This window comes from Lissotriton vulgaris, chromosome 1_1 (assembly GCF_964263255.1).
Source record: "Lissotriton vulgaris chromosome 1_1, aLisVul1.2, whole genome shotgun sequence".
Lineage (NCBI taxonomy): Eukaryota > Metazoa > Chordata > Amphibia > Caudata > Salamandridae > Lissotriton > Lissotriton vulgaris.
Genome location: NC_141685.1, coordinates 260,633,476 through 260,660,872, shown reverse-complemented (window position 1 = coordinate 260,660,872; position 27,397 = coordinate 260,633,476). Strand labels below are relative to the sequence as shown.

The window sequence follows — 27,397 nt, the reverse complement described above, 5'->3', positions numbered from 1 at the left end:
CAATTGTATTGGTACAGTCCTTCCAGGTCAGGGTTATTCTCACCAACATGAAGGGGCTGCACAAATCAAACATGACCCACCTTCCAGGCCCTGGATCCTCTGGCGCTGGTATTCTCGATCCTTCTCCAACCGCACGACTGTCTGGTTAAGGGATGCAATACTCTACAAGGAGAAATATGGACATACAAATTGTGTTGAAAGATAACATATAAGGATAATTCAATACTAAAATAAGGCAGAGCTGTAGATTGATATTATACTAATTCTAACCACTTGGCAAATATACCTTGCCTTCTATCTTGTTTCCTGCACTAGTAACTAGAATTGGACTGATGGATGGAGAAATCTATTAATAACATCCATATCGAGCTGGTTGAAATATACTTGCCGACCTTTATCTCCTAGCGACCTTAAAGGAACACAGATCCATGGCGTCATTTCTCCCCTACGGGTCATTGAAGGGGAAGGGGGTTAAGACAAGTACCGTGCTTCGCCATTTCCTCCACAGAAACAACAGTACAATGCAAAGCCAATAGAGAATCCAGCCATTCGCTTTTCTACCACCAGAAATCAGTTTAAAATTTAAAAAAGATAAATTTGCCTTTCATTACTTTACCCAGAGAAGTCGATGCATATCAATGAATGAGCAAAACCCTCACAGAGAAGTGTGGCTCAATGGTTAGAGCGGCAGACCTAGATGCAGAGCGCTGGCCAGGGACCAGGGTTCGATTCCCACCTCGGCGGGATCGGGCTTAAATTCCTCTGACCGGATATTCTCGCCTCAGTGCTGAATCTAAGCATGGCCCCACGCTGAAACTCTGGGCAATAGCTTGCTTAGTCTCCACAACGGCCCCCGATACACAAGGGATGCCTGGTTTCACCATGGGATGCCCAGGAGTGGACGCCTCACAAGGAAAAGCCAGGAGGGGTTCCCTTGTGGTAGGAGTACAAGCGCCGGGAAGCTTACGGGTTACTGTTCGCGCTATACAAATACAACACATTTACATTTACTTCTAGCAGAAACTTGAACAATACAGTCCACCATTTTGCACTTCGTTAGTGCTGTTTCTGATGTCTAATGCTGAGATGAGGGCATATGAAACATCACAGGAGAAGGTTTGCTGCAAGCTATGTCTCTTACAGTCGCCATCTTTCCAATTGCTCCCATTTTAATGTTCAGTGTACATAGATAGTTCTCATTCAGGAGAGAGATTAGGGGACATGTACCATACTCTATACAATAGGGTCTTTAGGATACCATGACATATGCTTTAAAGTGTGAATAATACCAATGGCGAATGGTGCATATTAAGAAATACTTCTCCAGGAAAAGCAGCTATGTGCATAACCTGCAAACATTGAGGCGAGAATGATAAAAAATGAGTAGAAAAAATTTACATTTATATGGTTGTTAATCTTTGATTCTTTACAATACTCTTGCCACACTGCACCACAAAGAATGTGTAAGGGCTGTGAATGTAATTCTTTTTAGCTTACTGTCCGGCATGGACTGCAACGGCCAAGACAACAGAGGTGAAGATTATACACATGTATTCTTTGAATCATTGAAAGAGGCTGCTCTATTGACAGAGGTTAGAAGTTTCGACATCCTCTAATCTTTAAAACATATTCATCATAAATCAAAGGGTCCCTTCTCAGCTCGAGCAGCGAAGTTATGGATAAGCACAAACATTTAAAGTAAGGTACCAAATGCAATTAACAACTGTAACTATTATCTTGCCATATTGATCAAATATGACGTACTGGAGATCTAGTCTAGTCAGATAAGCATGTCATCCTGAACTTTTGTCAGTAAGTCACTCTGTCTTTTCAACAATTGTCCCATATGGACTGTAGATCCTCCCAGTGTGACCATTGTGCTGATAGGCATTGTTGGAGCAGACGCATGAACAGCCTAGGAAGGGAAGACTTTGGCTATGCATGAGGCCATCATACCAAAGGCGCATATTTGTCCTGTTAGCTGACAATTTGGCTGAACAAGAGGCTGCGTCTGCTGGAATACTTGCACTCTTGCTTGGCTGGGGTAAGCCTTGCCGGTAACTGCTTTGGGTACGACCCATAGAGCTGGAGATGGGAATATACAGAATTTATGGTGAAGCCTAAACAGTGTAGGAGGATATAGTGGCTTGGTTGTGACTGAGACACTTGTTTGCTCACACTCATGATCAACAAACATCCAAGTGGTGGAATACATGAATGCCGCTCCTTTGGAGATGGACAGCTATCCCGAAAAGGCTTTTTGTGAATACCCTGGGGGCAGTGGTGGTACTGAATGGCAACACTTTGAACTGATAATGTTGACCACTTACCTAGCAGCGTAGGTAGTGACAATCCGCAGAACGGATGGGTATGTGAAAGCAGGGGTCTTTCAGAACAAGTGCAATCAAGAAACCTTCTTGCTGCAGCAGAGGTATGACATCCTGCAGAGTGACCATGTGGAAATGTTGAGAGGATGCACTTCTTGAGGGGACGGAGGACGGGTATGGGCCTTAGAGACTCATCCTTTTTGGAATTAAAAACTACACCCCCTATCTGTGGTGCTGATGTGGTTGGTTCCAATGCCCTCTTTGAGAATGAGCACTGGTGTTTTGAGGAGAAGGTGTGTCTGTGGAGTGGAATGATAGGTGGGGTTAGGGTGAGCTCTAGGCAGTAGCTGTGCTCTATGATGGAGAGAACCCATTGATCAGAGGTGATCTCAGGTGAGGAACACATCCCTGCCTCACCAGACATTGTGTGATCGGAGCTGGGGGTAGAAGGGAGTCACTGTTTGGAAGAGGCTGGCTCTTTAGCTGAGCCTCCTTTGCCCCTACCCCTTGTGTTGCTGCTTATGTAGGCCCTTCTAGAATGCCCCTGTGTTGACTACTGATCGTATTGTTATTGCTGCCTCTGAAAGGAATCGGGAGGGCCGGGGGGAGTGGTCTCACTACCTCCTCTGAACTGTAACCTCCAAAAGAATCCCCAAGGAGTGGATGTCTGAAGGGCACCCATTGCCTTAGAAGTGTCAGTGTCTTTTATGGGGGTTTTCGAGCATCTGGGATATCTGCTGCCCAGAAAGGTGTTCACCAATTGATGGTGCAAGGACTCGTATAAAAGATTTGCTCGGAATTGATCCTCTCATATAATCCTGTAACAAAGTATTAATAATGTTCGTAATACTAATTTGCACAACATTCCGTATATTTTAAGATGAAGGAAGCTTGCATATATGTTTAGATTTTGAATAGAAAAGATAAATGATGAAAGCCATGATTTATCCAAAATATTTCTTTCTTTTTAGGTTCTTAAGATATATTAGTGCTATATTTTTCTACTCCCATAACAGGGAACAAAGAACAGTGTTTGTGACTATCAGGCATAAGTACATTTATTCTATTACCCATTGAGGTGTTACAGGGATCGGTTTTTTGGTCCTGAGGAAGAAAGCCAAGGGGATGGATTCTGAAACATGTCGACCTTGTAGGAGGTGACTCATAGTACACAACCTACACCTCCCCATTTTTACCATTCTCAGCCAGGTAAGACAATAAAGTATTTTTGTTCTACTAGCCAGAGAATTTTTAACCTTCTCACATTTTCTTTTCACGATCCCACGCACTACACATACTCACCAATCATTGAATAAAGTGCTCCTGCGTCTACGTAAGTCGTAGCACACCCAATCCCGTAGAGGGGCGGGAAGACCCCAATGATGAAGCATGGCACTGAATCAGGTTTCAGTGTGTGAGGGGTATTTTATAATTTTTAGAAACATTGCTCTTCCCACAAATTGAGAGAAGGAGCTCTGATCCTTTTGCACCATATTTCACGTATTACTAAACACTTTAAATAAAAATAAAAATAGCAACACACACATGGGTGCATATATATATTCACATACTACATGGTAGAATCCAGTTAACTCTTGGCCAGAGGGGTATGATTTTCACCCCATCCTAGGTAAATATAAAACCTGTGTATTGTGTCAATGTGCTCTCTCTTTCTGTCCTCTTTGTCCTGAGGTACTCCTTATTGAGGAATCTTAGTTTAATTTGATAACCCAATCTTACTTTCTTCGAATGATGGAGGTAACACTGTAATTTTCTGCTCTTCTTATTAATTTAGATAAACATTTAAAATCTATCCGAGTCTGTGGTTATTCAAATAGAAATCAGGTAATTGAGACTTATGTCATAATCATCAAATCCTAATTAACTAAAATAGATCCATTAGTTATGAAATGGCTTCGGATCAGTAAAAGATAGGAGAATTGTTGAATAAATGAACAAACATTTTTAGCCCTATAAACCTGATCCCCAGCGGTGTTTCACTGACCTATATGAGTGAGTGTGTGTTTGTGCCCAGATGACCATATAGTGATAGATGTCCGCAGGTTGATATCCCACTGGATCACCATCGAACAGCAGGTTAAACAGATGCTGCTGTATAGCTGGTGTAAAGCCAGAGACATGGAGCCAAGCATGACGTCTTACCAGGATTGCTGGTGTTAACCCCCCTGGCAGCAGTTTATGCCACATCTAGGGCACAGAGGAATGTGGCATTCGATAGGTTCTTTCCTTCTGTATCTAGCTTTTGCTGTCGCTGCCTACTCCTCAGGGAGGTGTTTGAGAAGTTCTACCATCTCATCACAATGCACCCTCACTTATCGAGGGAGCAGGCCAACCAAGTCGGCAATTCTCCAATGTGTGGTTGATTGAAATTCAATTTTTTTACCTGCTGCGTCCAGCTGTTTATTTTTCTTGCTAGGAGATGGAGCATCCCCTGGGCATTTGGACGTTATAGCGCTGTACGGACTACGAGCAAGTCTGAAGGTACGTGGCCACGGACGAAGGGCAACATTGGGTGATGCTTTATATTTTTGTCCACCCTAGGTGTAATGACCCTTGCCTTGATTGGATCTTTGACAGTCTTAGGGCGTTCTTGAGCTTCCTTTTTTAGCACTAAGAGGAACTGAAGTGTACATTGGGTCTTTGACAATGTTTTGACCAGAAGTCGTTGTCCTTCTGGGCACATATCAACTTTACGATATGCTGCTGCCCTGGGTATGACTTTGTAGTATGTGTCATCTGTGCATTCAGGGTCATAGGGTTCATTATAGGGTTGTAGCCGGAGAGGGGAGTGTCAACAGCTCCGAAGGCTTCTGTTGGTGGAGACCATATCCCAAAAGAGGGTGGCCCGGCGGGCTGCTATTGAGACTAGGGGCTCAACGCCAGACCTCCACTCTGGATGTGCTCTGCCTGTCTACATGGTTGCTGTGCGGCCATGGGTTGTATATGGGTGCTGACCATACTCTCGGACAAAGTATCCCACAGCCATGGAGCTTTGGGATTTGTCTGTGGCTGTTCCCACTTGGATTCCGATGGTGAGCTCTCCGCCAAGATGGACTGTACCAGCTGGTCCTGTGATGGACATCCTCCACATCGACGTGGGGTTGCCTGAAGTTGTCAGGGATGTCGATGGACTCCTACCTTTTCATTCTCTGCTGGGCCCACCTCTGCTAGCGCCTGCACCGAATGGTTTTCTTTGACAAGAAGGTGAGGAAGGCCTGGCATGTGGTGTCATCGCACTCAGTCGAGAAGCAGAGATAACCAATTTGATAGTGGTTGGCCCAGGGGAATTTCATAGGGTACTTGGTGTAGCTATGTAAGGGTGTCCTTTCATCACTGACCTGATATTCTCATTAGTGTTTTTCCATGGACGATGGGTGAAAGGCCTCATTGGAGGCAAGAGGGGTTAGGTCTCAACTCAGAGATGAGCTTGGTCGTCTTTGTTCGATGTGCAAAAAAGAAGAGGAATAGAATATCCTGTTAAGTACTCGCATAGCCCAGGAACCGATGGGTCAAGTGGGTCCAGAGGTGCTGTTAGGCACCGAATACGGAGCCCGATTGGTACATGTTGGAACCTGGTGGCAGGAAAAATGGACCTGGTGCCCATGTGCGTTACCAACTAGGAGAGGAGTCACTATACCTCATAACTGGAAAGACTTATTTGAAGAAAAACTAGTTGCAAACGTTTAAGCTCTGCACTAGAGGGTAGGAGTATGCAGAGCATGTGTATCTACAGCCACACATGCTATGAACATATATATACTTCTAGCATAACAAAAAATTATATACAAAAGAAAATAATTTGTGAGTGTGATATGAAGTAGAACATACTGGCGGTGAGGACTGAACTATCACATGAAGGGAAGTTAGTGCTTCATATGGGCCTTGGTCATAAGCCTCTGGAAGTAACAAAAAGAACACCAGGCAACTCAAACATACATACATACAATGTTTCCTGAAAGAGCATCTATGTCAGACTTTCAGAACAAGAGAAGGATGATCACCACTCTGAACTGCATTCATTTCAGTGCTTCTGCACCTTTATCTTTGGGACTCGGTGTACGTACCTTGGCTTGAGATGAGAGCTGGTCGTGGATAGCTGCCAAGTCTTTCAATGACATCCTGTTGTGAGCACTATCAGCACAGGTGGAGCAGAAGTCCCACGGTCTGTCCAATGAGTCATTAAAGGAACCCTTGTTGACACTTAGATGGTCAAACAGTGGCTCTACCAGAAGACAAAGGAAAAAAATGTAAGTTAATTATTCTCTGTTTACGCAATTGTATTGATTTTTATCAAGGTAAGTCCAATGCCAGCAGAAAATAAGTGTGTGCTCATAATGAACTCAGCTTCCTTTTTTGTGTCTGAATTTAGAAAAATATGAAATTTACCAAAAGGCGAGCACTGGAAAGCCAAGTATTCCACACTTTCAAAAAGCACATTGTGTGGAAAGGTGTATTGCACGCTCGTTGCTTAGCTTCAGCTCTTGGGCAGTAGTTTACATGATGACTGGGGGGACGCGCAATCTGTTATTACACCCAATTTATTTGACTTACACCATAAAGTGCTGAGCAGAGGAAAGGAGTGTGGTGAAAGGTAGAAAGGTGAAAGGTAGGTTTACATATCTAGCGCAGTAGAAGACGTCCAGGATTTTATGGATTTCTGGATAACCTTCTAGTGCTTTTCGGTATTTTGGACTGCAAGGGGACAGCGCATTAACTTCACGACTCACTATTGGCCTCGTCATGGGGTTAGATGCATGTTACAGCAGCCAGATTGCAGTATTCAGGGGGAGTTATCATCCTGCAATCATGAACAGTCTGGCACATCAATGCTTTCATCTTTTCTGGTGCCACTCTCAGCATGTGTGGTGGTTTGCATTCCAGGAATCTTAGGCAGTGTGGTTCCTTATGGTGCAAGTGGTCATTGTTCCTGGGGGAGCGTACTCCCTGTAACTATTTGTGATGGGGTAAGATGTACTCCAGTATGCAGATTTATGATGCACCCGGCCTACTGCTTTCTAGTGGATGCTGTGTCGAGTTCTTCTTGGTTGGCAATGAATTCTAGAATCAAAGTGCTGTCTTTATTTTTGCTGAAAACCCAGCACATGGGATTTAAATATAGAGGTTGGACTTGAGCTCTGTGTTCTGCCTTTGAAGCGCCTAAAGGAAAAGCCATGGAAAGAAGATGGAGGAGTAGGCAAACAGACATCTATAAGATGTGGCTTGGAGTTAAGAACCCACTGGAGTGATGCAGGAGAGGAAGAAACTTGTAGCATTTGGTACAGGACATTTTCAGAATGAAGCGCCCCGACAAGCCCCTTTAAAGTAAAAATATGCAATTGTTTATGCCATTCACGAAATGTACTATAAAACGTCTCTGTGATCGCTGTTGGACCGTCTCTAGTAGAAGACTCTATTCACTGTCTCACTCGTTATAGTCAACATAAACAATTGGGTCTCCCATGGCAACCGAGCACTGATTGACCAATAAATACTTCTGTTATACACACAAGGTCCGTCCACGTGACCTTCTGCCAACCTATCTGAGACGGTGTTATGTCTTCTTCAAAATATATCCATCACAAGCCTTTAGATTGGTCCGCCTAGATCACCTGACCGGGCAAGGACCAATCAGCAGCAGGCTTTTAACTGAAGCCTCCGCGAGACTTCGTTGCCTCCCCATCGGTTCAGAGGAAGGCGGCGAGGTACCGACGGAGAGGTAAGCAATACGAGTAACCTGTTCTTCTCTTTTTCGTAATCACTTGGCAGTTCTCTTTACTATCGGATGCCGAGTATTTCACTCGCTATTGCATTTTGCTGTAAAAACCACCACCACAGCAAACCTGGTTCTTTTAACCAATACCGGGCTGCTGCTCCATTGCGATATTCTTTGAATTTCGCCAATAGTATCCGGAGCCAAGGCATGTGCCACGCTGTACTGGACTCTAAATATCTTTGGCACATCAATTCCGAGCAGCTTGGAGTGCACATGCCGATGCTGACCATCCTCAATAGACAATCTTTTTTTAACAACAGTTAATGTGTATCTGCCCTGCTCTCCTATAATGGTGCCGGTGCGTATTCGTTTTTAGACAAACTAAGGAGGCGATGACATTGCTTGTTCCTTGCTTCCTCCCAATAGAGCGGTGCTTCCCTCGTATCCTGAGCCGTTGCCAGGGGAGGTGCAGCCTTTTACTTCGACTATAATGTGACATACATCAACTGCGAAACAAGACGATACCTAGGAATCCAGGTGATCTTTTTTCATGTTGCAGATTGTTATATGTAGTCACTTTTTCTTTAGTACACACTTCACTATTTATCTTTGCAGTAGCTTTAACTTAGATCCTGATGAATGCAATGGACTCTGTAGTCCCTAGATTTGCAGAAACATGTTGACCCCCACTACATCTTGGTAAATATTTGTTTAATTTACCTTTACTGCTTTTTAATATTGGAGGAGCGAGCAAATCACAGAATAAAGGTATTTTTTCTGCTCTCTCACCCAATTTTAGTTTCACTTAGCACATTCTTTCACTTGCACTGCAAATCAGTCACTCTCATTTTTTCCTAGCCAATGAATGGCCTGTGACACTCCAACCATATAGGGCAGCACTAGGTTCATAAGAGGTATCTACATCTTAGCCTCTATCAAGAACCATTGCTGTACCTACAACATGGTTAACAGGAATCCCAAATGATGAAGGGCGGTTCCGAGTGGTGACTGATGGGTACCCTGTAGGGGATCACAAGGTGCCTATCATTTCTTTCATTAGTTGGTTTGGAATTTCACTAATACCTCTCCAGTTTTATGTACCACATTTTCTTGTTCAGACCCGGTGACATTGGCTGAGTTTTACAGATTACTCAGGGAATTTGTCACTGCATGGTCTTTAAACTCCCTGTGGCCCCCCCCTAACTTTAGTTTTTTCAGTTTCATCCCTTCCAAATACCAAATCAGTATCTAATGTGTCAACGTTGGACGCCCGAAATCCGGGCACAAAACATTGATTTTGTTTTTAACCGATACCTCAAAAGAGGTGGGAGCCTATTCACAAAAGGGAAGGTGTCCCCTTAGGACTCTATACCTTTTGTGAATGGTTAAAAAAAAGATTGTTTAAGAGGAGGCAGTGATCCAGGAGACCACCATCTACTCTTAAACTTTAACAAATATATAAGCTTTTCTTTTGAAATGCAATTAAACTGGACTACATTTTTTTTAAAGTCTGCTTTACTAAAAAGCAATCGCATACTGTGGCCTACTGACCCAAGCATGCCACCATCCCAGTGATTACTTCCAATCTTAGGGATTCCGAATTTGCGACCTACTGCAAAAATATGAATTATGTAGGTCAGATTCAGACCCACTACAATTCAGAATTTTAAGAAGTGACCTATTAGTACCTAGCTCAGTTCTTAAAATTCTTTACTAGTAGTAAATTACACCCAGTATTTTGTGACCGATAAATAAGGCACATGGACTTTAGTCTCTTTCATGCTGTCCCCAGACAAGCTTGAATCCAGGCTTATCCATGATAATTCCTAATCTATGTTAATACATGATGCTCTATTCACTTTCCCCTCACCCAACAACCATTGAATAGAATACTAGGTCTGTTTCCTCTTGGACACACCCTGCTGGATTGCGCAAGAGTTCCAGGGACTCCACTGCACCCTCTTGAGTCCATTCGACTGACTGATCAAAGATCCATGCTCAATTCTAAAATCAAAGCCCTTCTTGTGCTTTTTTAGATCCATTTAACTTATTGTCTGGTGACCCATACCATTGCCGGTTTCTTCATATCAAGTCATGGAAAACGTCCTCACGCATAGAAGAGAGAAATCCTAAAATGGGGAAGAAAGCAAACAGGATCCGTGGTATGCGGGAAAAGACCTCTATCACAGTGACAATGTGACAGAAGCACAGCTGCACCAGGCAGGAGATGTGGACTAGAGCAATCTATCTAAAGTTTCATTATCCATTGGTCAAGAAGCAGTGCACCGTTCAGCTAAAGACTAGAGGGTATGGTGTTCGGCTGCATGCTGTGGACACCTGAGTGCAGCCTGATCTGGTATCACATTCACTCCCATTTACTCCAAGTGTGGAGAAACATACTCGTCTTGAAGACTGGAAACCAGGAGTGTGACCGGAAATGTAACTGTAAAGACTGTTCTGTACACTTCCCTGGCAGTGCACTTGTCACCCTACTGCCCCGCAGACTCCATGTTTATACTTAGTGGAACATGTCTCGTGTTCTCCTTGTTCACCTACAAATACCCTACATAGTAATTATGCAGATATGTGGTTGGATCTAAAAAAATCCTTCACAGATGGGGAGGTGTCCTGGATGCTGCAACACACGCGGAGTGGTGGCACTGGGACCCTCATGCAGATGCCCCAGGGGCCTGCGGTCTGCCATTAAGACTCACTGTAAGTTGAGTGGCTTTGGCGAAAACTCCTTAAGCGTCTGCCTCAGGTCCCAGTCCTGCTAACTGCGGTGGAAAACTGGGAGCAAACAGAGAGAAAACACAGTCTGGGAAATGAGACAGAAGAAAATGGCAGCACAAAGGGAAAGAAGAGAGGCCTTACCTTTCGGAATGCTCCGCTCTGGGTTCAGTCTCTGCTGGAGAAGAAAGACATCAGGCTACGTCAAGCATCCATTAAAAAAAAAATTGTTTCTTCTTAACACATTTTTCATAAATTTACAACACAGAGGTGTTTCTTACTCAATCCTTATGCTCTACTGACATTTTATTATATGAAGACGTAATTATTTGATGATACGCACAACATCTCCGTATCCATCCGGATGGCTCCTACCCTGCTACAATTTCTTAAAGAGATGGAGACACCCCCCTTTAAAGACCACCACATCATGATGCAGTAACAGCTCACTTTTGCTCTCTGACATCAACTATCCCTCCACTTACAGGTTGACTGCGTCTGTGCCTTGGACGCTGTACAACATTCGACTAAGCACTTCTAAACCAGCTACCCATAAACCAGCTTCCCCTGAAAATAACGCATCAACATTGTCTGTGCCTTGGACGCTCTACAACATTCGACTGAGCACTTATAAACCAGATCCCCCTGAAAATAACGCAACAACATTGTCTGTGCATTGGACGCTTTACAACATTCCGATACCTTTTGGTGAGGTTCTCGCTACATAAAGGCCTCATCCTAGGTTGTAGGCATGAACGTTATAATTCATCACACCACCTCTTGTCTTGATAAAGGTCAGTGCCATGTGCCAGCGGGGTAATGATCATGAACAGCAGACCCTGCTCCATAGTTCAGCCTTTAGAACATGACCTGGTGCCTTTTGCAATATTCGTTAGACTTACCTTCGCCCTCAGAGCAGACAGTAGCAGGCAGGGACTACTGGAGTGGTCATGAAAGAAAGATCTGAATTTCAAAGTGCAATTGTGAAAGAAAACACCTTGAAGGAAGAATACAGCATTCTCAAGATGGGCATGCCTGTGAATTGTGTGTCCTACTAACAGATTTACTAGTGATGCCAGCGACAACAAGAAGTGTGTCCATGTCAAATGCAGTGGTTTATTAAAGCCTCATGTGTCCCAAATCAGTGAGGGCGCCCTGCATCCGGCAGATGAGGTTCCGTGACGATTTGAACCCGTGTTTTCAATATTGTCGGAAATACATAATATTGGTATCAGCGAACCGCAAATGATCCATTTAGCATATCCTGGTGTTTTCGCTACGCTACGAGCAAGAGTACTCCTGTAACAAACACATTTCTGATCTACCCATGGCATCCATCTTAGATCATGGCAGCCATTTTGTGTTTCTTGCCCTCACATACGCAATAACCTTTGATCACTTCATTTCGATTAAGGACACGTAGCCTTAGCCGGCGATTCACCTTTCCAGTGACACGTGCACCTTGGAACAGAACACGCTGTAGCCGCATGACTCGACAAAGGCTGCCTCCTCTGCCCGAGGCCAGTCCTGCTATACTGGTTCTTGTGGTCGTTGGCCTGATCACGATTAGGCGGCCGAAGCCGGTAGCCTTGCCCATTTACAACCCACAAACATCCCTTATCCTGCTTTTCTATCTTCTGCACCTGGCTCTGCTCCTTTCCTTCTGGGCCTTTATTAGGGGGAGGTAACGAAATTTACAATGAGGCGGTCCGGGTCTTGAATGAAAAGTTGACATGAGATTATGATGGAAAAGTGGGAACCCCTCGTTCGTAATGTTTTGACATCAGATATTGTCGACGATTCCTGTGCAACGCCAAATATTTATTGTTTAGGACACAAAGGTTTGGGAATGTACTAACATGTGAAGAATTTGCCTGAAGCCCAATTTTTAGTATATAAGGAGCAACCCTCTTTGTACAAATCGAACAGGCTCCTAGACACTGCCCATGCGTAGTTTCTGTGACTTCTGTGTCCCTGCAGTAATAAACCTTTGGTCTTTGACGCCACCATCGAGAAGCCCGTGTTTCTGTTTATTTGTGCACCAAGACAGGTGGAACTCCGGGGTCTTCGGGTGTTGTTCCCTGACACCTCTGGACGGAACCAAAAAGTCCAGAACTCCACGGATAGTGTGATCCCAATGCATGGCCATTCAATCGATATACACCCTACAGATTCAAGATTGGGGTGTGCAGAAGGGCGTTTCCACTTCCGGTCCCCATGTTACAGTCCAGGACAACCCATGCTTTACCACTTATAAGATAAAGAGGCAAAGAGAGGCACACCCACTCCTTGTTAGTTAAACTCGCAGGGAACAGACTGTACACAGTGCTAAACTTACACTTAAAGAACAAGCATTGAAAATGCAATAGGAATCGCCTTTGATTACGTTAAAGCCATTTGCTTGGCTAATGGTATTGTATAGCAAAGCAAATGGCTTTCACTTAATGAAAGGCGAGACCTATTGATTTTTACTGCTGGTGTTTGTATGCACTGGAGCTTCTTCAGCATATGTGTTGGGGTGGACAAATGCGGATCATGTATGTCAAGTGGGGTCTTAGACATTTCATTTTTTTTGTTGCACGTATTGAGAATAAAAAATTTGGGGTAATTAGGTGACATCACGTGGCGAGAGTTGCACAGTTTTGGTCAATTGAGGCTGGGCCCCATACTTATTTAAGGAATGATCGAATTGCGTTAAACGATTGAGTTCAATCTCTGACCTAAAGGAGACCCCCACCCCAAACCGTACCCAAAAGGTTTGTGCATTGTAAGCCCTGAACAACCCTCTCAAACACTTCAATATAGCAAAGAAACTGAAATGCGAGCAGCCAAGGAGCAACTTCGGTGGTGGGGCAGAGCTGCATACAGATTGTGCAGGCGGTCCGGGGCCAATCGCTTCATAGCGGCCCAGGAAGGAAGGGCTTAGCACCAGAACAAACAACACGGGGCGCTACAAATGCCTGTCCCTTGAATGTCCAGTAGAAACTGGAAGGAGGGACGCTGATGACTTCCGCCTCCCCGCTTGCATCGCTGGTGTGTTCACCCGCTGGACTCTTGGCGCTACATGCCTGATTTTGTTGCCTTTATGTATTGTTTCCTCTTTCGTCCCTCATGAAAGCCTACTTTGTACGGTGAATTTCGCAGCGGGCCATCCGTTTTTTTAGCCTTTAATATGCCGAGGAGCAGCACACAAATGGTTTTTAGTTTTTAAGGCATATGTGTAATAGAATGATGTCTGCCCTCCGCATAATATCACAGAACACATGATGCGCAGACCTCTTTCTATAGGCCTCTTCACACCCCCACAGTATTATTCCTTACCCCCGGCATCACCGCCACCAAAGCGTCAGACTCGGAGCTGGGATTGGTAAGTGTGCTGGCGCTCCTTATGTTTAAATGTGATGAACAAGTTACTTACCTTCGGTAACGATATATCTGTAAGAAACAGTAGTTAGTATTAGATTCCTTACCTTAGAATATCCCCAGGCGTCAGTCTGGATCCGGAAACTTTTGCGTAGCAGTACCCCTGCGCGTCGGTAGGCGTCGTCTGCAGGCGTCCCCTGCGGCTCCGCATCCGTCGTCGGCGTCGTGCGCCGTGATGACGTCGCTGGAGTATATAGACGCCGCCTCCGTGCGCTGACGTCAGTTCTTTGTACACAGCTTTTCCGCGCCAGAACACGCAGAGCCATGTGAGAACCAACACTGGTGCCATTTGAAACTAAGGCCCTGAAAGGGATGTCCTTAACCCTAGGTATCAGTTCGCAGAACGGGGAGGATGGGTGGAGCGGTAAGGAATCTAATACTAACTACTGTTTCTTACAGATATATCGTTACCGAAGGTAAGTAACTTGTTCATCTGAAAGAAACAGGTTAGTCTTAGATTCCTTACCTTAGAATAGATACCCCAGCAATACCCACCCCGGTGGTGGGTCTGCGAACCAATACAATCCTACACCAGAAAGTCCTGGAGGACAGAACGGCCAAAGAAGCCATCCCTCCGGACTTGGCTGTCCAGGCAGTAGTGCCTCGCAAAGGTGTGCAGCGAGGCCCACGTAGCCGCCTGGCAAATGTCCTGCAAGGGGACTCCCCGGCCCAGGGCAGTAGTAGCCGCCGTGGCCCGAGTGGAATGGGCCCTCAGCCCAACAGGAGGCTCCTTCCGAGCCAAAGAGTAGCACGCTTTGATGCACAGAACGACCCACCAAGAGATGGTCCATTTATGTACCGCCCGTCCCTTCTTCGCACCCACGTAGCCAACAAACAGTTGGTCATCCACCCGGAACTGGCGTGTGCGATCCATATAAAATGAAAGCGCACGTTTTGGGTTCAGACGATGGAGCCGCTCTTCATCCTCTGAAGGATGCGGAGGCGGGAAGAAGGAAGGGAGGGTGATGGACTGCCCGATGTGAAAAGCAGAGACAACTTTGGGCAGGAAAGAAGGTCTAGTTCTCAAAACCACCTTGTCAGGATGAATGGACAGGAAAGGAGGTTTGACAGAAAGAGCCTGGAGCTCACTCACTCTCCTGGCAGCGGTGATGGCAACCAGGAAAGCCGTCTTTAAAGTCAGGAGACGGAGAGGACAGGAATGAAGGGGCTCAAAAGGAGCACACATCAAGAAGGTTAGAACCAGGTTCAAGTCCCACTGAGGCATCACAAACGGAAAAGGTGGATACATGTGTGTGATGCCCTTCAAGAATCTTGTTACAATGGGGGACTTGAACAAAGAAGGTTGATCAGGCAGCCTTAGAAAGGCCGAAAGGGCTGAAAGGTAGCCCTTGATAGTGCCCAGAGCAGAGCCCTGCTGGGCAAGAGAAAGAAGGAAGAGAAGAACCTCAGAAAGAGGGGCAGAGAGTGGATCCACAGCCTTTGCTGTGCACCATGCCACAAACTTGTTCCACCGACAGGCGTATACCGATTTCGTGGAGGAACGCCTGGCTGCCAGAATCACATCACAGACTTCAGGAGGCAAGTCAAATGGCCTCAACTGTCGCCGCTCAATCTCCACACATGGAGGTGGAGGCTGGACAGGTTCGGGTGGAGGACTGTCCCCTGCTGCTGCGACAGAAGGTCCTCCTGAAGGGGCAGGCGGATCGGGGGACCGACTGACATGCTGAGTAGCTCGGGATACCAGTACCTTCGAGCCCAGTCCGGAGCCACAAGGATGACTTGGGCCCGGTCGCGCCTGATCTTCTTCAGCACTCTGGGCAGAAGTGGTATAGGCGGAAAGGCGTATAACAGACCGCAACCCCACTCGCGCCGAAAGGCGTCGCCGTGCGAGTGCCGTCTTGGAAACTCCAACGGGCAGAACTGATGACATTGCGCGTTCTCTTCTGTGGCGAATAGATCTAACCAAGGCTCTCCCCATTGCCGAAAGAGGCCTTGCGCCACGTCCGAGTTCAGACGCCATTCGTGATCCATCGAGCACCGACGGCTGAGTTCGTCCGCCCTGGCGTTCAGAGAACCTGCCAGGTGTTGAACCGTCAGAGTCACGCCCTGACGTTCCTACCATTGCTAGAGGCGCAGAGCCTCCTGGCAAAGGGTCCACGACCCCACCCCCTCCCTGCTTGTTGCAGTACCACATGGCGGTGGTGTTGTCCGTGAACACCTGCACTACACTCCTGTTGACAATGGTGAGGAATGCTTTCAGTGCCAAACGAATCGCCCGGAGCTCCAACAGGTTGATATGGAGCCGGGACTCCGCCGGAGACCAGATGACTCTGATCTCTGCCTCTCCCAGGTGGGCTCCCCAGCCCTGGAGGGACGCGTCCGTCACAACAACGTGCTCCGGTTGGGGAAGGGAGAGGGATCTGCCCCTGACCCAATCGCGGTCCGTAAGCCACCACTGCAGTTGTCTTGCAGTGCCCTCTGAGATCAAGACATGGTCGGACAGGTTGCCCTGATGCTGGGCCCACTGAAACTTCAGGTCCCACTGAGGAGCCCGCATCCGCCACCGGGCGTGATGCACCAGAAGGATGCAGGAGGCCATCAGCCCCAGCAGCCGCAGCGTCAACCTGACCGAAACCCGGGATAACGGCTGAAAGATGGGAATCAAAGCCTGTATATCCTGGACCCGCCGTTCCGGAGGATAAACCCGAAACTGCGCCGAGTCGAGAACCGCTCCGATGAAAAGGAGCTTTTGAGAGGACACAGGTGTGATTTCGGCACATTGATGGAAAACCCCAGCTCGTGAAGGAGGTCTGCCGTCAGCAGGAGTCTTACCAGTTGCAGTGTTGGTTCTCAAAGTGAAGTCCAACGAAATCCAAAGTGTCCAGACAGTTAAAGATGAAGTGGTTTCAGATCTGAATCTTGTCCCATGACGAATCTCTCACAGGTAAGCACTTAAGTACCCTAAACAAATGGTTGGGATGATTCAGGGGTCCCTCCCACAGGAGGGGCTGGGCAGAGGGGAGGATAACCCCCATGTCCTTTGTCCAGTTTCACATCAGAGGGGGAGTCAATGGGTTGCTGAACTGGTTCCAACTGGAGTATGCAAGGAGGGCACCAAATGTGCCCTTCAAAGCAGTCTAGTGGCGCTGGCAAGTGCCCCCACCCTGGCCCAATACTCTAAGTCCTGTCTGGGAGGTAGTCAAACCTCCCTGTGACAGGAAACCTACTGTCCTGTCTTCTCTTGCTCAAGCCTGGCTCAGCAGTAGGAGTGCAGAATCATGTCTCTGGTCAGCAGCAGCCATAGTTTGCTGTCCGCGTCTGGAAGACTGGTACCGGGAGCACTGAGGGCTTCCAAGAGGTGCCCCACAGTGCATGGAATCATACCTCCATTACTGTTTAAATCCTTGGGGTGGTTTTCCAACATGTTTGATGCCAAACACACCAGGGTTTGTTACAGCTAGTTTAGAGATAACCATTGCGTACTGATGCATGGCCACTCTGTATCATAATGGCTGATGCACTTACAACCCGAGAATGGACTTGGATGATTGTAGGGGTGTCCTGCTCATGCAGGGGCACCCTCACACTTTTAACCGGGTACCCTGCATTCAGGATTGGAAGGCCTGCCGCAGGAGTGACTTATATGGTTAAATGTGCAGTGACCTCAGATATAAGAAACCCTTTATCTGTCATAAGTAGGGCTAGCACTAGCTTACACACAGGCCTGTAATCACAATTTGAGTGATCTCCCACAGGTGGCATAATACATGCTTGAGCCCATGGGAGACTGCTAATGTACCTGAGTTTTGGGTAACTTAATATCATATACTAGGGATTTACAAGGGTACACCCTTAACCAAACTGGAGTGCACCCAACTACTCACCATGGTCCAATTGAGGGAAGAAGCACAGAGACTGGGGTTCTGATGAGCAGGATCTCATCCAGAAAAACAATTGCACCAGTAACAAGCATTCACAATGCAATGGTTTCGCCTTTGGAAAAGTTAGAGCTATTGGCATTGCTCATGACATTTCTTTCTTTTTTTTTTTACTTATAAATAAATGGCATTGTTATTTACATTGCCAACAGCTCTCTCAGCCCACACAGCCCACACAGCCCTCACAGCCCACACAGCCCTCACAGCTCTCACAGCTCTCACAGCTCTCACAGCTCTCACAGCTCTCACAGGGGGAGACCAAACCATATACTATTTTTTTTGTTTAAATTTGTTTATTGAAAAGGTATATTTTTTGTGGACATTTTTTAACACGGTTTTGACATACACTGGTTTAGTTTACAGGCACGCGTGCATTGCACAATGGGTCATATAATACAGTTAATAGTCTATCAAGGGCATGTATGCTCTGTCTGTGCGTGAGTCACGTGGTATGTATCAGATGTGTCAAAATTTCTGTGAACAAGGATTACAAAGAACTGGGCTAGACTGATGTTGTATCACTTGCTGTACGCGGCTCCTCCCACCAGGCCCCCTTCTCTGCTGCCCACCGCAATGCGTGTTGTGACTGTATGCACTACATTAAGCCTTGAGCTACAAGATTCCAGCCGCAACTGATTAGACAGATTTAACGTGTCCTGGTTAAACATGTGAGGCGTCCAGCCAGCAGAGCAGCCCAGGTCCCTGGACTGTGGTATACATGACAGCGTCCGACTTGGTGTGCATGTGTCGCTGAGTCTCCACTGGGTGACTGCGTCAAGTGGAGGCCTCGGACAGTTCCGAGTCGTCTTGCCACGGCCTCTTGAGGTCCAGCAGTATTACGTCCCATGCCTCTGCTATTGGGAGTGCCCGCAAACCCAGCGCATCTTCTCGGGACAGTGCCACACTCTCTGCCTGCGCCCAGCACGCCGGCGATTGAAACCAAGCCTTAACACTCGGCGGCTCTTTCAATTTCCAGCGCCTGGTGATTAATCGCTTGGCTACGATGAGCCCTAGATCAGTGAAACGGGACATTACTTTGTGCTTTTTGGTCCTCTGATATAGACCATGTAGGCAGGTGTCCCAGGAGCACTCGACAGTGTGACCTGTGCACTTGTACTGCCACGCCATGAATAGCTCTCAAGTAGCAGGCGAGAATTGCGCAGGACCACAGCATGTGTAATAGATCCGCGTCTGATAGTCTGCATCGTGGGCACTTGGCATCTGCTCAATTAAAGTATCTATTGATCTTGGCCCATGTCATGTATGCTCTCTGAAGGATATAGTATTGGATTAAGCGGAAACTGGCATTCCTCGGAATGCGCTTGGGTCCTTCCAGGATGGCCGCTGATAGTAGATATATTGACAGAGGGCTGTACTTTTTGGATTTAAGAAAGCCTATGTGTGGGCACATCTCTACTTTGTGAACAAGAGAAGGGCACATTTCAACAGCTTCTCATCATGGCTGTAAAGTGCACACGCGAGGACGACTAGCCATGTGCCTTTACGACAGACTAGACAGCCAAACCTCTGTGTACACTGGATAAAAAAAATGGTAAATCCGAAATGAAAATTTTTTGACTCCAGCAATGATGAGGTACATGCCATGTTGCATCTGCATTTTATTAAAAGGGCTGTTCGACGCCCCATGAGCAAAACCGAATGAGAACACAAATGGGACAATATATAACCAAAACGCCCTTCAAACTAATGCTAAACCTTGAAATACACATGCCAGGCAACGTCTGAAGGGGGCTGACCCAAAGACCACTCTCTCTCTGTACTTCGAATTGTACTTTTTTGGGGAATTGATGACCCGAGGTCTTTGTGACAGACACTTTTATCCTGATGAGAGCTGCCAGCCAGGATTTAGAGTCATTGACAGATCTGTGTGAAGTAAACAGATACAATCTGTCATTTCTTTCCCTGGGTGTGTATTCTGAGCAGGTACATCTGCTTCTGTGTTGTGACTTAAATCAAATCAGAAAAGAAGCGCCTGGCAGGGTGTGCTCTGCTGCTGTCCCCCCTCAGCAGCCTCCGCAAACACAGAGCAGTTCTCTTCCTTAGGGGAAATGCCCCCGCCCCCCCAAAGTACACGTTTTCCTAAAGTCCCTTCCCCTAGGAATACGATGCCGGGTGTGCAGGAGCAGCACCGTGGTGTCGAAGACGGCGGTGGCTAGTCAACACCTTAACAACAAACACAAAACAAGAAAAACATAAAAGTAGAAAGAAGCACTCTGCGAGACCCTGGCTGCACAAGGGCATCGGTGCCCAGAACACCCATGTCTGAGTCAGGAAAAGCAACGCTAAACCTCTTTTTTCGGAATCCTTATTGCAATAACTCATTAAAGCCACAAAGCGCCTTGTGAGCATTCAGCCCATGGAAAGGCGCTATGCGGTCGGGGCTGCAGGCTCCCAAAATCCCAAGGCGCAAAGTCCCATCAACTTCCCACCGAGGCGACCCTTCTCTGCCAGACGGGCACCGCCGCTCCCTGCCATGGAGAGGGCACCTCGGCGCACTTCACAGAGAGTGATGGAAGCACTTACCTCTCAGGCAGAACATCCCGCACGGAGAACGATGAAGAGGAGCCCGGGAGTGCTGGAGGGTCGAAGGGGCCGCCCCTGCCTGACCGTGCCCGGCACAGCTGTTCCCCCGGCAGGGGAGGGTGGCACCGGGCCAGCACTCTGCAGGAAGCGCCTAGCCAGTGCCCAGCTCCAGCAGCGCTGTCTCCGCCCGCCCTTCTCGCTGCTTCCCCTCCCCAAACCCTAAACAAAGCCCCGCGCCTGCCCGCGGCCCCGCACACGCCGCCCCATTGTCTCCTCTGGTGTGTCAGCAGTTTCCGCCGCTCTGGACGCGGCTCAAACCCATCCAGCGCCGCGACTGGAAAAACAGAACTCGCCGCTAATCCGACTCGACTGTTTGTTGTGAATACTAACCCCGCTTTACATACCCCAGGACTGCTGCGAGTCCAGCCGCGGAGGGGTGAGGGAGGCTCAACCCAGGCACCCCGAGGTGCATCTACATCCAAGAGAACCACCCAGCTCCAGAAACTGGCGACGTACCCCTCTAACGACCCAGCCTCGTCTTCAGAGTTATGCAGCACCTAGAAGCCAACCAGTGACGCTTTTCTTTCAAGCCTTATTAAATACACGTCTGAAACTCTTGATTGGGTTAAGAGTAACGCCTGGTATTTACAGCGCTTCAAAGCGACAACATTGTGGTATGAAGCACTACATACAAGCCGGTTACAGTTATCCATAGTGCTGCTCATTGGAGGGGAGGGGGGTGTCAGGGGGCGGTTACCACACCTGCACTCCTCAGCCTCCAATCATGTTAAGTTCCAAGCTCCATGCAGGGGGCCAAGGATCCCTGGTAATCCGAGCCACGTGTCTGTGTGACGCTACGAAGTACAAACTCAGCTCCCAAAAGCTAATTCAACCCACTCTGGGAACGGCGCATGGAGAGCGGGAGGGGGGGGGGCGGGAACGGCACACAGACAGCGGGAGGGGGGGGGCCAGGAATCGGCACAAAAGGTAATTCAACCCACTCTGGGAACGGCGCACGGACAGCGGGAGGGGAGGGGATGGGGGGGGGGGGGCGGAACAACGCATGGACAGCGGGAGGGGGGGGGGGGTGCGGAACGGCGCACGGACAGGGGGGGGGGGGGGGGTGCTCCTTACCTGATTGCCTCGTGGGAACTCGAATCTTGCAGCCAACTCCAACAACAAACACTTGTAAAATGAAGAAAACAGGCCGACTCAAAAAAATAAAATAACACACACCCACCGCCGCAATGACGTTCCGAAGTGGGTGGAGAGCGAAAAAAACGCGGGAACGCCCCCGAATCTGGTCCGGCCTTGACGGACAGATCCGGCCCCCAATGGCTAGCCTCCATTTATGGAGCTAGCCAATGGGAGCCGGGGGACGTTCCTGAAGCACTTATAGTAAACAATAAATTTCTCTGGGGGCGGAGCTAATGCTCCGTGCCCCAGGCGAAACCTAACAAGCATTTACAATGCAACGGTTTCGCCTTTGGAAAAGTTAGAGCTATTGGCATACTACTCACTATCCACCCTCTCCCTACCTCTCTCTCTACCTCTCTCTCTACCTCTCTACGCACATATATATATATATACACACACATATATATGTGTGTATATATATATATGTATGTGATATACTGCCTGAAGTGCCCCTGCGGACGGATGTACGTAGGAAGCACCACGAAAGCAGTTAAGCTTAGGATCTTAGAGCATCAACGGGCCATTGCAAACAAAGATGAAAATTATCCGATGGCCCGGCATTTTGCAAGTCACCACAACAGCGATAGGACACAACTCAGCTTCTTCAGCTTAGACTGCATCCCTCAAGATATCAGGGGTGGAGATCTAAAACGGCGACTTAGACGTTTGGAGTCACGATATATTATCGACCTCCAAACCAAGTCACCAGGAGGACTCAATGCAGGGGAAGAGCTACTATCACACCTATAAACACAATCCCCGATTCCTGAACTGCGTCACTGTCTGTAGTACATTCACTTTACACTGAAATGCTGTTGATATTATTTGGTTTACAGAAATACCCCCCCCCCCCCTTTGTTTTCTACTAATTTAGGGTTTAACTTAGTGTGGCAATGTAAATTGTGGTATTTGTGTTTATGGCCATCCAGGCCTTAATCATTGTCAATTTTTCTGGAGATTATGGGGATTGGGTTACTTGAACTGTATACCAACGTGGTAATGTGATCAGTCGAGCAATGACCCTTATGCTGATTTATGATTTCAGGTTTAATTTGTTATAGCAATTGCCCATCCAGGGCTTAATGTTTTGAAACATATATTTTGAAGAATCCACATGATTGAGGATGATTAATTGCACAGCTTATATTCATTGCTCGAGAAAATTTATTTATTTTTTGTCTTGTAAATAGCGTTATTTCATCATTTCAAGATGGCGCTTTCATTTGTATTATGATCCGTTTTCTGTTTTAATGAATTGAGCCTTATCAACTTCCGCCTTGCCGTCGCCAGCTGACACTGACGAAGGCAAGTGCTGAAACGCGTCTGTTTTGGATTGTTTTGCGCTAAATAAACCGTACATGGTTTAACCTCTGCTGTGAGTGCCGTTTTGTTGCTGATCTGTTGCCGGTTGCCGGTCGCAGACCTGCGGAGCTTTCAATATATATATATATATATATATATATATACATATGCACTTATATAAATGTATGTGTTAATATATATTTACATATATAAACATATATATATATATACACACATCTGCATATCTATATAAATACAAATATGAATGCATATATACATATATACATACACATGCATGTTATGTACATGAAAGTTTGAAAAACAATAATAAAAGCAAAGCTAAAAAGACACCTAATTACAAACAGAATTGTTTTAACTTAAATGAAGACGACGCCTATTACATTTGTAATGTTTGTTTCTCTTTACCCCTCTCTATTTTAAACCCCTGTCAACACAGAGAATGAGCACCATGCTCAGAACCACTGCCTTCTCCTGGTGTACTTGCTAGTAAATTGGAGTTGCTGGAGTGGTTTAGGACATTGGAGTGACAATTGTTTGTTAGGTGGGGTTAGCCCAGTCAACTCCCATTTGTGTGAGTCCTTTCAAATACTTAGAAGGAGACCCTTACTTTAGATGAAGTCAGTCGGCCTACAAAGTGTGTGTGCCATTGACAGACCGTCCAGAGTTCTGTCAAGGTTGGCGTTACAGTTCTTCACATTTTAGAGCTATCTCTGCAATGTTTTTTCTAGAACGCACAGACAAGTAATGATGGTGCAATTTTTGACCAAACATTTTGCCAAACCATGAGTGGTTCTGCGGGGAGATAAACACCTCTTTGGTCTGGGCTTGATACATGAACACGCATGCAATCGCCCGTTCCGCCAGATCCAGCAAGAGCCTTGTGCACGGCGCGGCGGCCAGTGTGCACTAGCACTCTTCGGGTTTTAAGAGTTTCACCTTTAAAAGCACCAAGTGCTACCATCCTGCTGTAGACCCCCCAGTCCTTGTTTGCGCCCACAGTACTGCAGATGGCACCCTAGTACTGGGGCCCCTATCGGTGTGAACAGCACCCCACACAAGCGTGCAAAAACCATCCCCATTCTCAAGGGGACCTGCTGCAGCCGTGCCCGGGGGAAAGCGCTCACACTAGCATGTGCCAGCCGCAGGCACATCCAGCTGCATGTGGGAAGGAAGGGTGGCATCGAAACTAGGGGGGCTGAAGCCAACCCCATCCAGGCACTGCTGGGCCTGAAGGTGCTAGGGCTACATGCAGGGGTGAAGGTGCCAGGGTGCAGGACAGATGGCTGAATGAAGGTGCCAGGGAAGAGGTGCAGGGCAGATGGCTGGGTGAAGGTGCCAGGGAAGAGGTGCACGGCAGATAGCTGAGTGAAGGTGCCAGGGCCGGGGTGCAAGGCAGATGGCTGGGTGAAGGTGCGGGGCAGATGGCTGGGTGAAGGTGCAAGGGTGCAGGGGAGATGGCTGAATGAAGGTGCCAGGGCTGCGGTGCAGGGCAGATGGCTGGGTGAAGGTGCAAGGGTGCGGGCAGATGGCTGAATGAAGGTGCCAGGGCTGCGGTGCAGGGCAGATGGCTGGGTGAAGGTGCAAGGGTGCGGGCAGATGGCTGAATGAAGGTGCCAGGGCTGCGGTGCAGGGCAGATGGCTGGGTGAAGGTGCAAGGGTGCGGGCAGGGCAGATGGCTGGGTGAAGGTGCCAGGACTGCGGTGCAGGGCAGATAGCTGAGTGAAGGTGCCAGGGCCGGGGTGCAAGGCAGATGGCTGGGTGAAGGTGCGGGGCAGATGGCTGGGTGAAGGTGCAAGGGTGCAGGGGAGATGGCTGAGTGAAGGTGCCAGGGCCACGCTCTACTACTCTCTTATACTCACTCTCTACTATCCTCTCTACTACTCACTCTACTACTCACTCTACTACTCATTCTACTACTCACTCTACCACTCACTCTACCACTCTCTACTACTCACTCTACCACTCTCTACTACTCACTCTACCACTCTCTACTACTCACTCTCTACTACTCACTCTCTACTACTCTATTACACACTCTATGCTACTCTCTACTACTCACTCTACTACTCACTCTACTACTCACTACTACTTACTCTCTACTACTCACTATCCACCCTCTCCCTACCTCTCTCTCTACCTCTCTCCCTCTACCTCTCTACGCACATATATATATATACATATATATATATATATATATATATATATATATATATATATATATATGCATATATATGCATATGCACTTATATAAATGCATGTGTTAATATATATATACACACACATCTGCATATCTATATAAATACAAATATGAATGCATATATACATATATACATACAAATGCATGTTAGGTACATGAAAGTTTGAAAAACAATAATAAAAGCAAAGCTAAAAAGACACCTAATTACAAACAGAATTGTTTTAACTTAAATGAAGACGACGCCTATTGCATTTGTAATGCTTGTTTCTCTTTACCCCTATTTTAAACCCCTGTCTTGTTTTCATCCCCACCCTGTCCTTTTACACTCCCCACCCATTTTTTGCTCATTTGTAGCCTCCTACAGCGCTCTTTGCAAGCTGCCGCGTTAACCCCTTGGGTGCTCATGACGAGGTCAGCTCATCATGAGCTACGGCGCTCCGGTGCTCATGACGAGCTGAGCTAAGACCTCGCCCGTTCCGTGGAAGGCTCGCATGCTGGGTATGATTCCCCTGCTGTGCTGAAAGTTCCATTGGAACGGGTGTGGCCATGACGACCTCAGCTCGTCATGAGCACCGGAGCGCAGTAGCTCATGACGAGCTGACCTCGTCATGAGCACCGGGGCGCTGTACGCGCCCCCACCCCCAGCACAGCGGGGGAAACCGCTCCGCACGGAAGGGGTTAAAATTATTTTTGGAGCCGTTCAAGATGGAGCTCCGCATATGCACTCAAAAGTGGGGCGGCTTCTTTTAATATTTTTTTAATTCTTTTTACCAATACCATTTGAAGACTTCTGCCACAGGTGCTCACTCATTCACATCAGCTGTCTTTGACCAGGGGTTTTAAATCTAAAATGAAATGTTTTCCAAGATCACAGCCAGGTTCGCCATGGATGTAGGCACATCTGTGGGAGCGATATTTGAATGCATTGTATTAAATTTTCGAAATCCTCTTCAAACGTAGCCGCTGTGGATGCTCGTGCACTTGTGACAGTCATTATCATAAAATAAAAAGCAATGGAAAAGCCAATAGGTTTCACAGCAGAGACCTACTGGCCAAGCCAATGCTTACTTTTTTATTTAGCCACTTGGGCTGTTGTGCATACATGGCATGGTTTGTTGACAAGAGAGGCACGTTCTTTCAGGATGTATATATGTGTATTGCATTTCCAACTGGCAGACAACAGCCCGCTGTACATAGTTACTTGGAAGGGAAGTTTATGAATATTGTGGGGGAAGGTGGGTGTTCTCATCTGGCTCTCCAGAGGCTGGCCTAGCTTGACCATTGTGATTGTGGGTTGATGTGGTACTGCATGAAGGAGGGGATTTTCAGGGCGTTCGTGATGTAGGGAAGTGAAGAACCTAACCTTATCTTTGACATGATGTTATTCCATCGCCTTGGTGCACAATTTGAGAATGCGTGTTACCCACTCTTTTTTTCTAATGCCGTTTGTGATTCCCTGTTTGGCAATATGAAGGCTTGGGTGTTGTGTTTTTTCTGCAAAATCTGGTGGATTGTGGCCTATTACCGATTGAGAGTGATGGCACAGGTTCTGGGGATGGCAAAGACAGTGAAGCTTTTCCAGTGATTCAGGCATTTGATGTGCCAAGTGTTTTATTTATTCAGGCATTTGATGTGCCAAACGGAGACATGATGGATGTACTGCATTGGGAGTAGTGGATATTGCACGTCAGGTTTGAATTTGGCTAAGACAAGTAACGTTTATCTTTTCACAGAATTTAGAGTTGACGCCAGTCATTCTGTTTGCTTGCCAGTGTGGGTCTTGTCTGTCCTGATTTAGCTTACTCTCAGACGTGCCGATTTACAATATGATTTTTTTTTATTTCTAGATTTAGTCTTTTACATATGCTGGTTATAAGTATACAGTCTGAAAAATACATCTTGTTTTTTGTTACTTTGTTCAGCTGTCTGGTTGTAATGCTTGTATATGCCCATCATCTTCAGAGATTATACATTTGCCTTCTTCCAAAGAGCACAGATATTTTCTCACTGCCATTTACCTCCT

At 47.0% G+C, this 27,397-nt stretch overlaps 1 protein-coding gene across 1 annotated transcript in view; it reads right to left on the bottom strand.

Moving 5' to 3' along the window:
- LOC147746874 (uncharacterized) overlaps positions 1–27,397 on the bottom strand; it is a 290,318-nt gene that overhangs the window by 181,218 nt on the left and 81,703 nt on the right. Inside the window, exons 3-5 of the mRNA XM_086952279.1 lie at positions 10,936–10,969; positions 6,413–6,570; positions 81–162 (exon numbers count right to left, since the gene is read on the bottom strand). Of these exons, the coding sequence (XP_086808405.1) occupies positions 81–162; positions 6,413–6,570; positions 10,936–10,969 (274 nt within the window). The remainder of the gene's footprint in view (positions 1–80; positions 163–6,412; positions 6,571–10,935; positions 10,970–27,397) is intronic.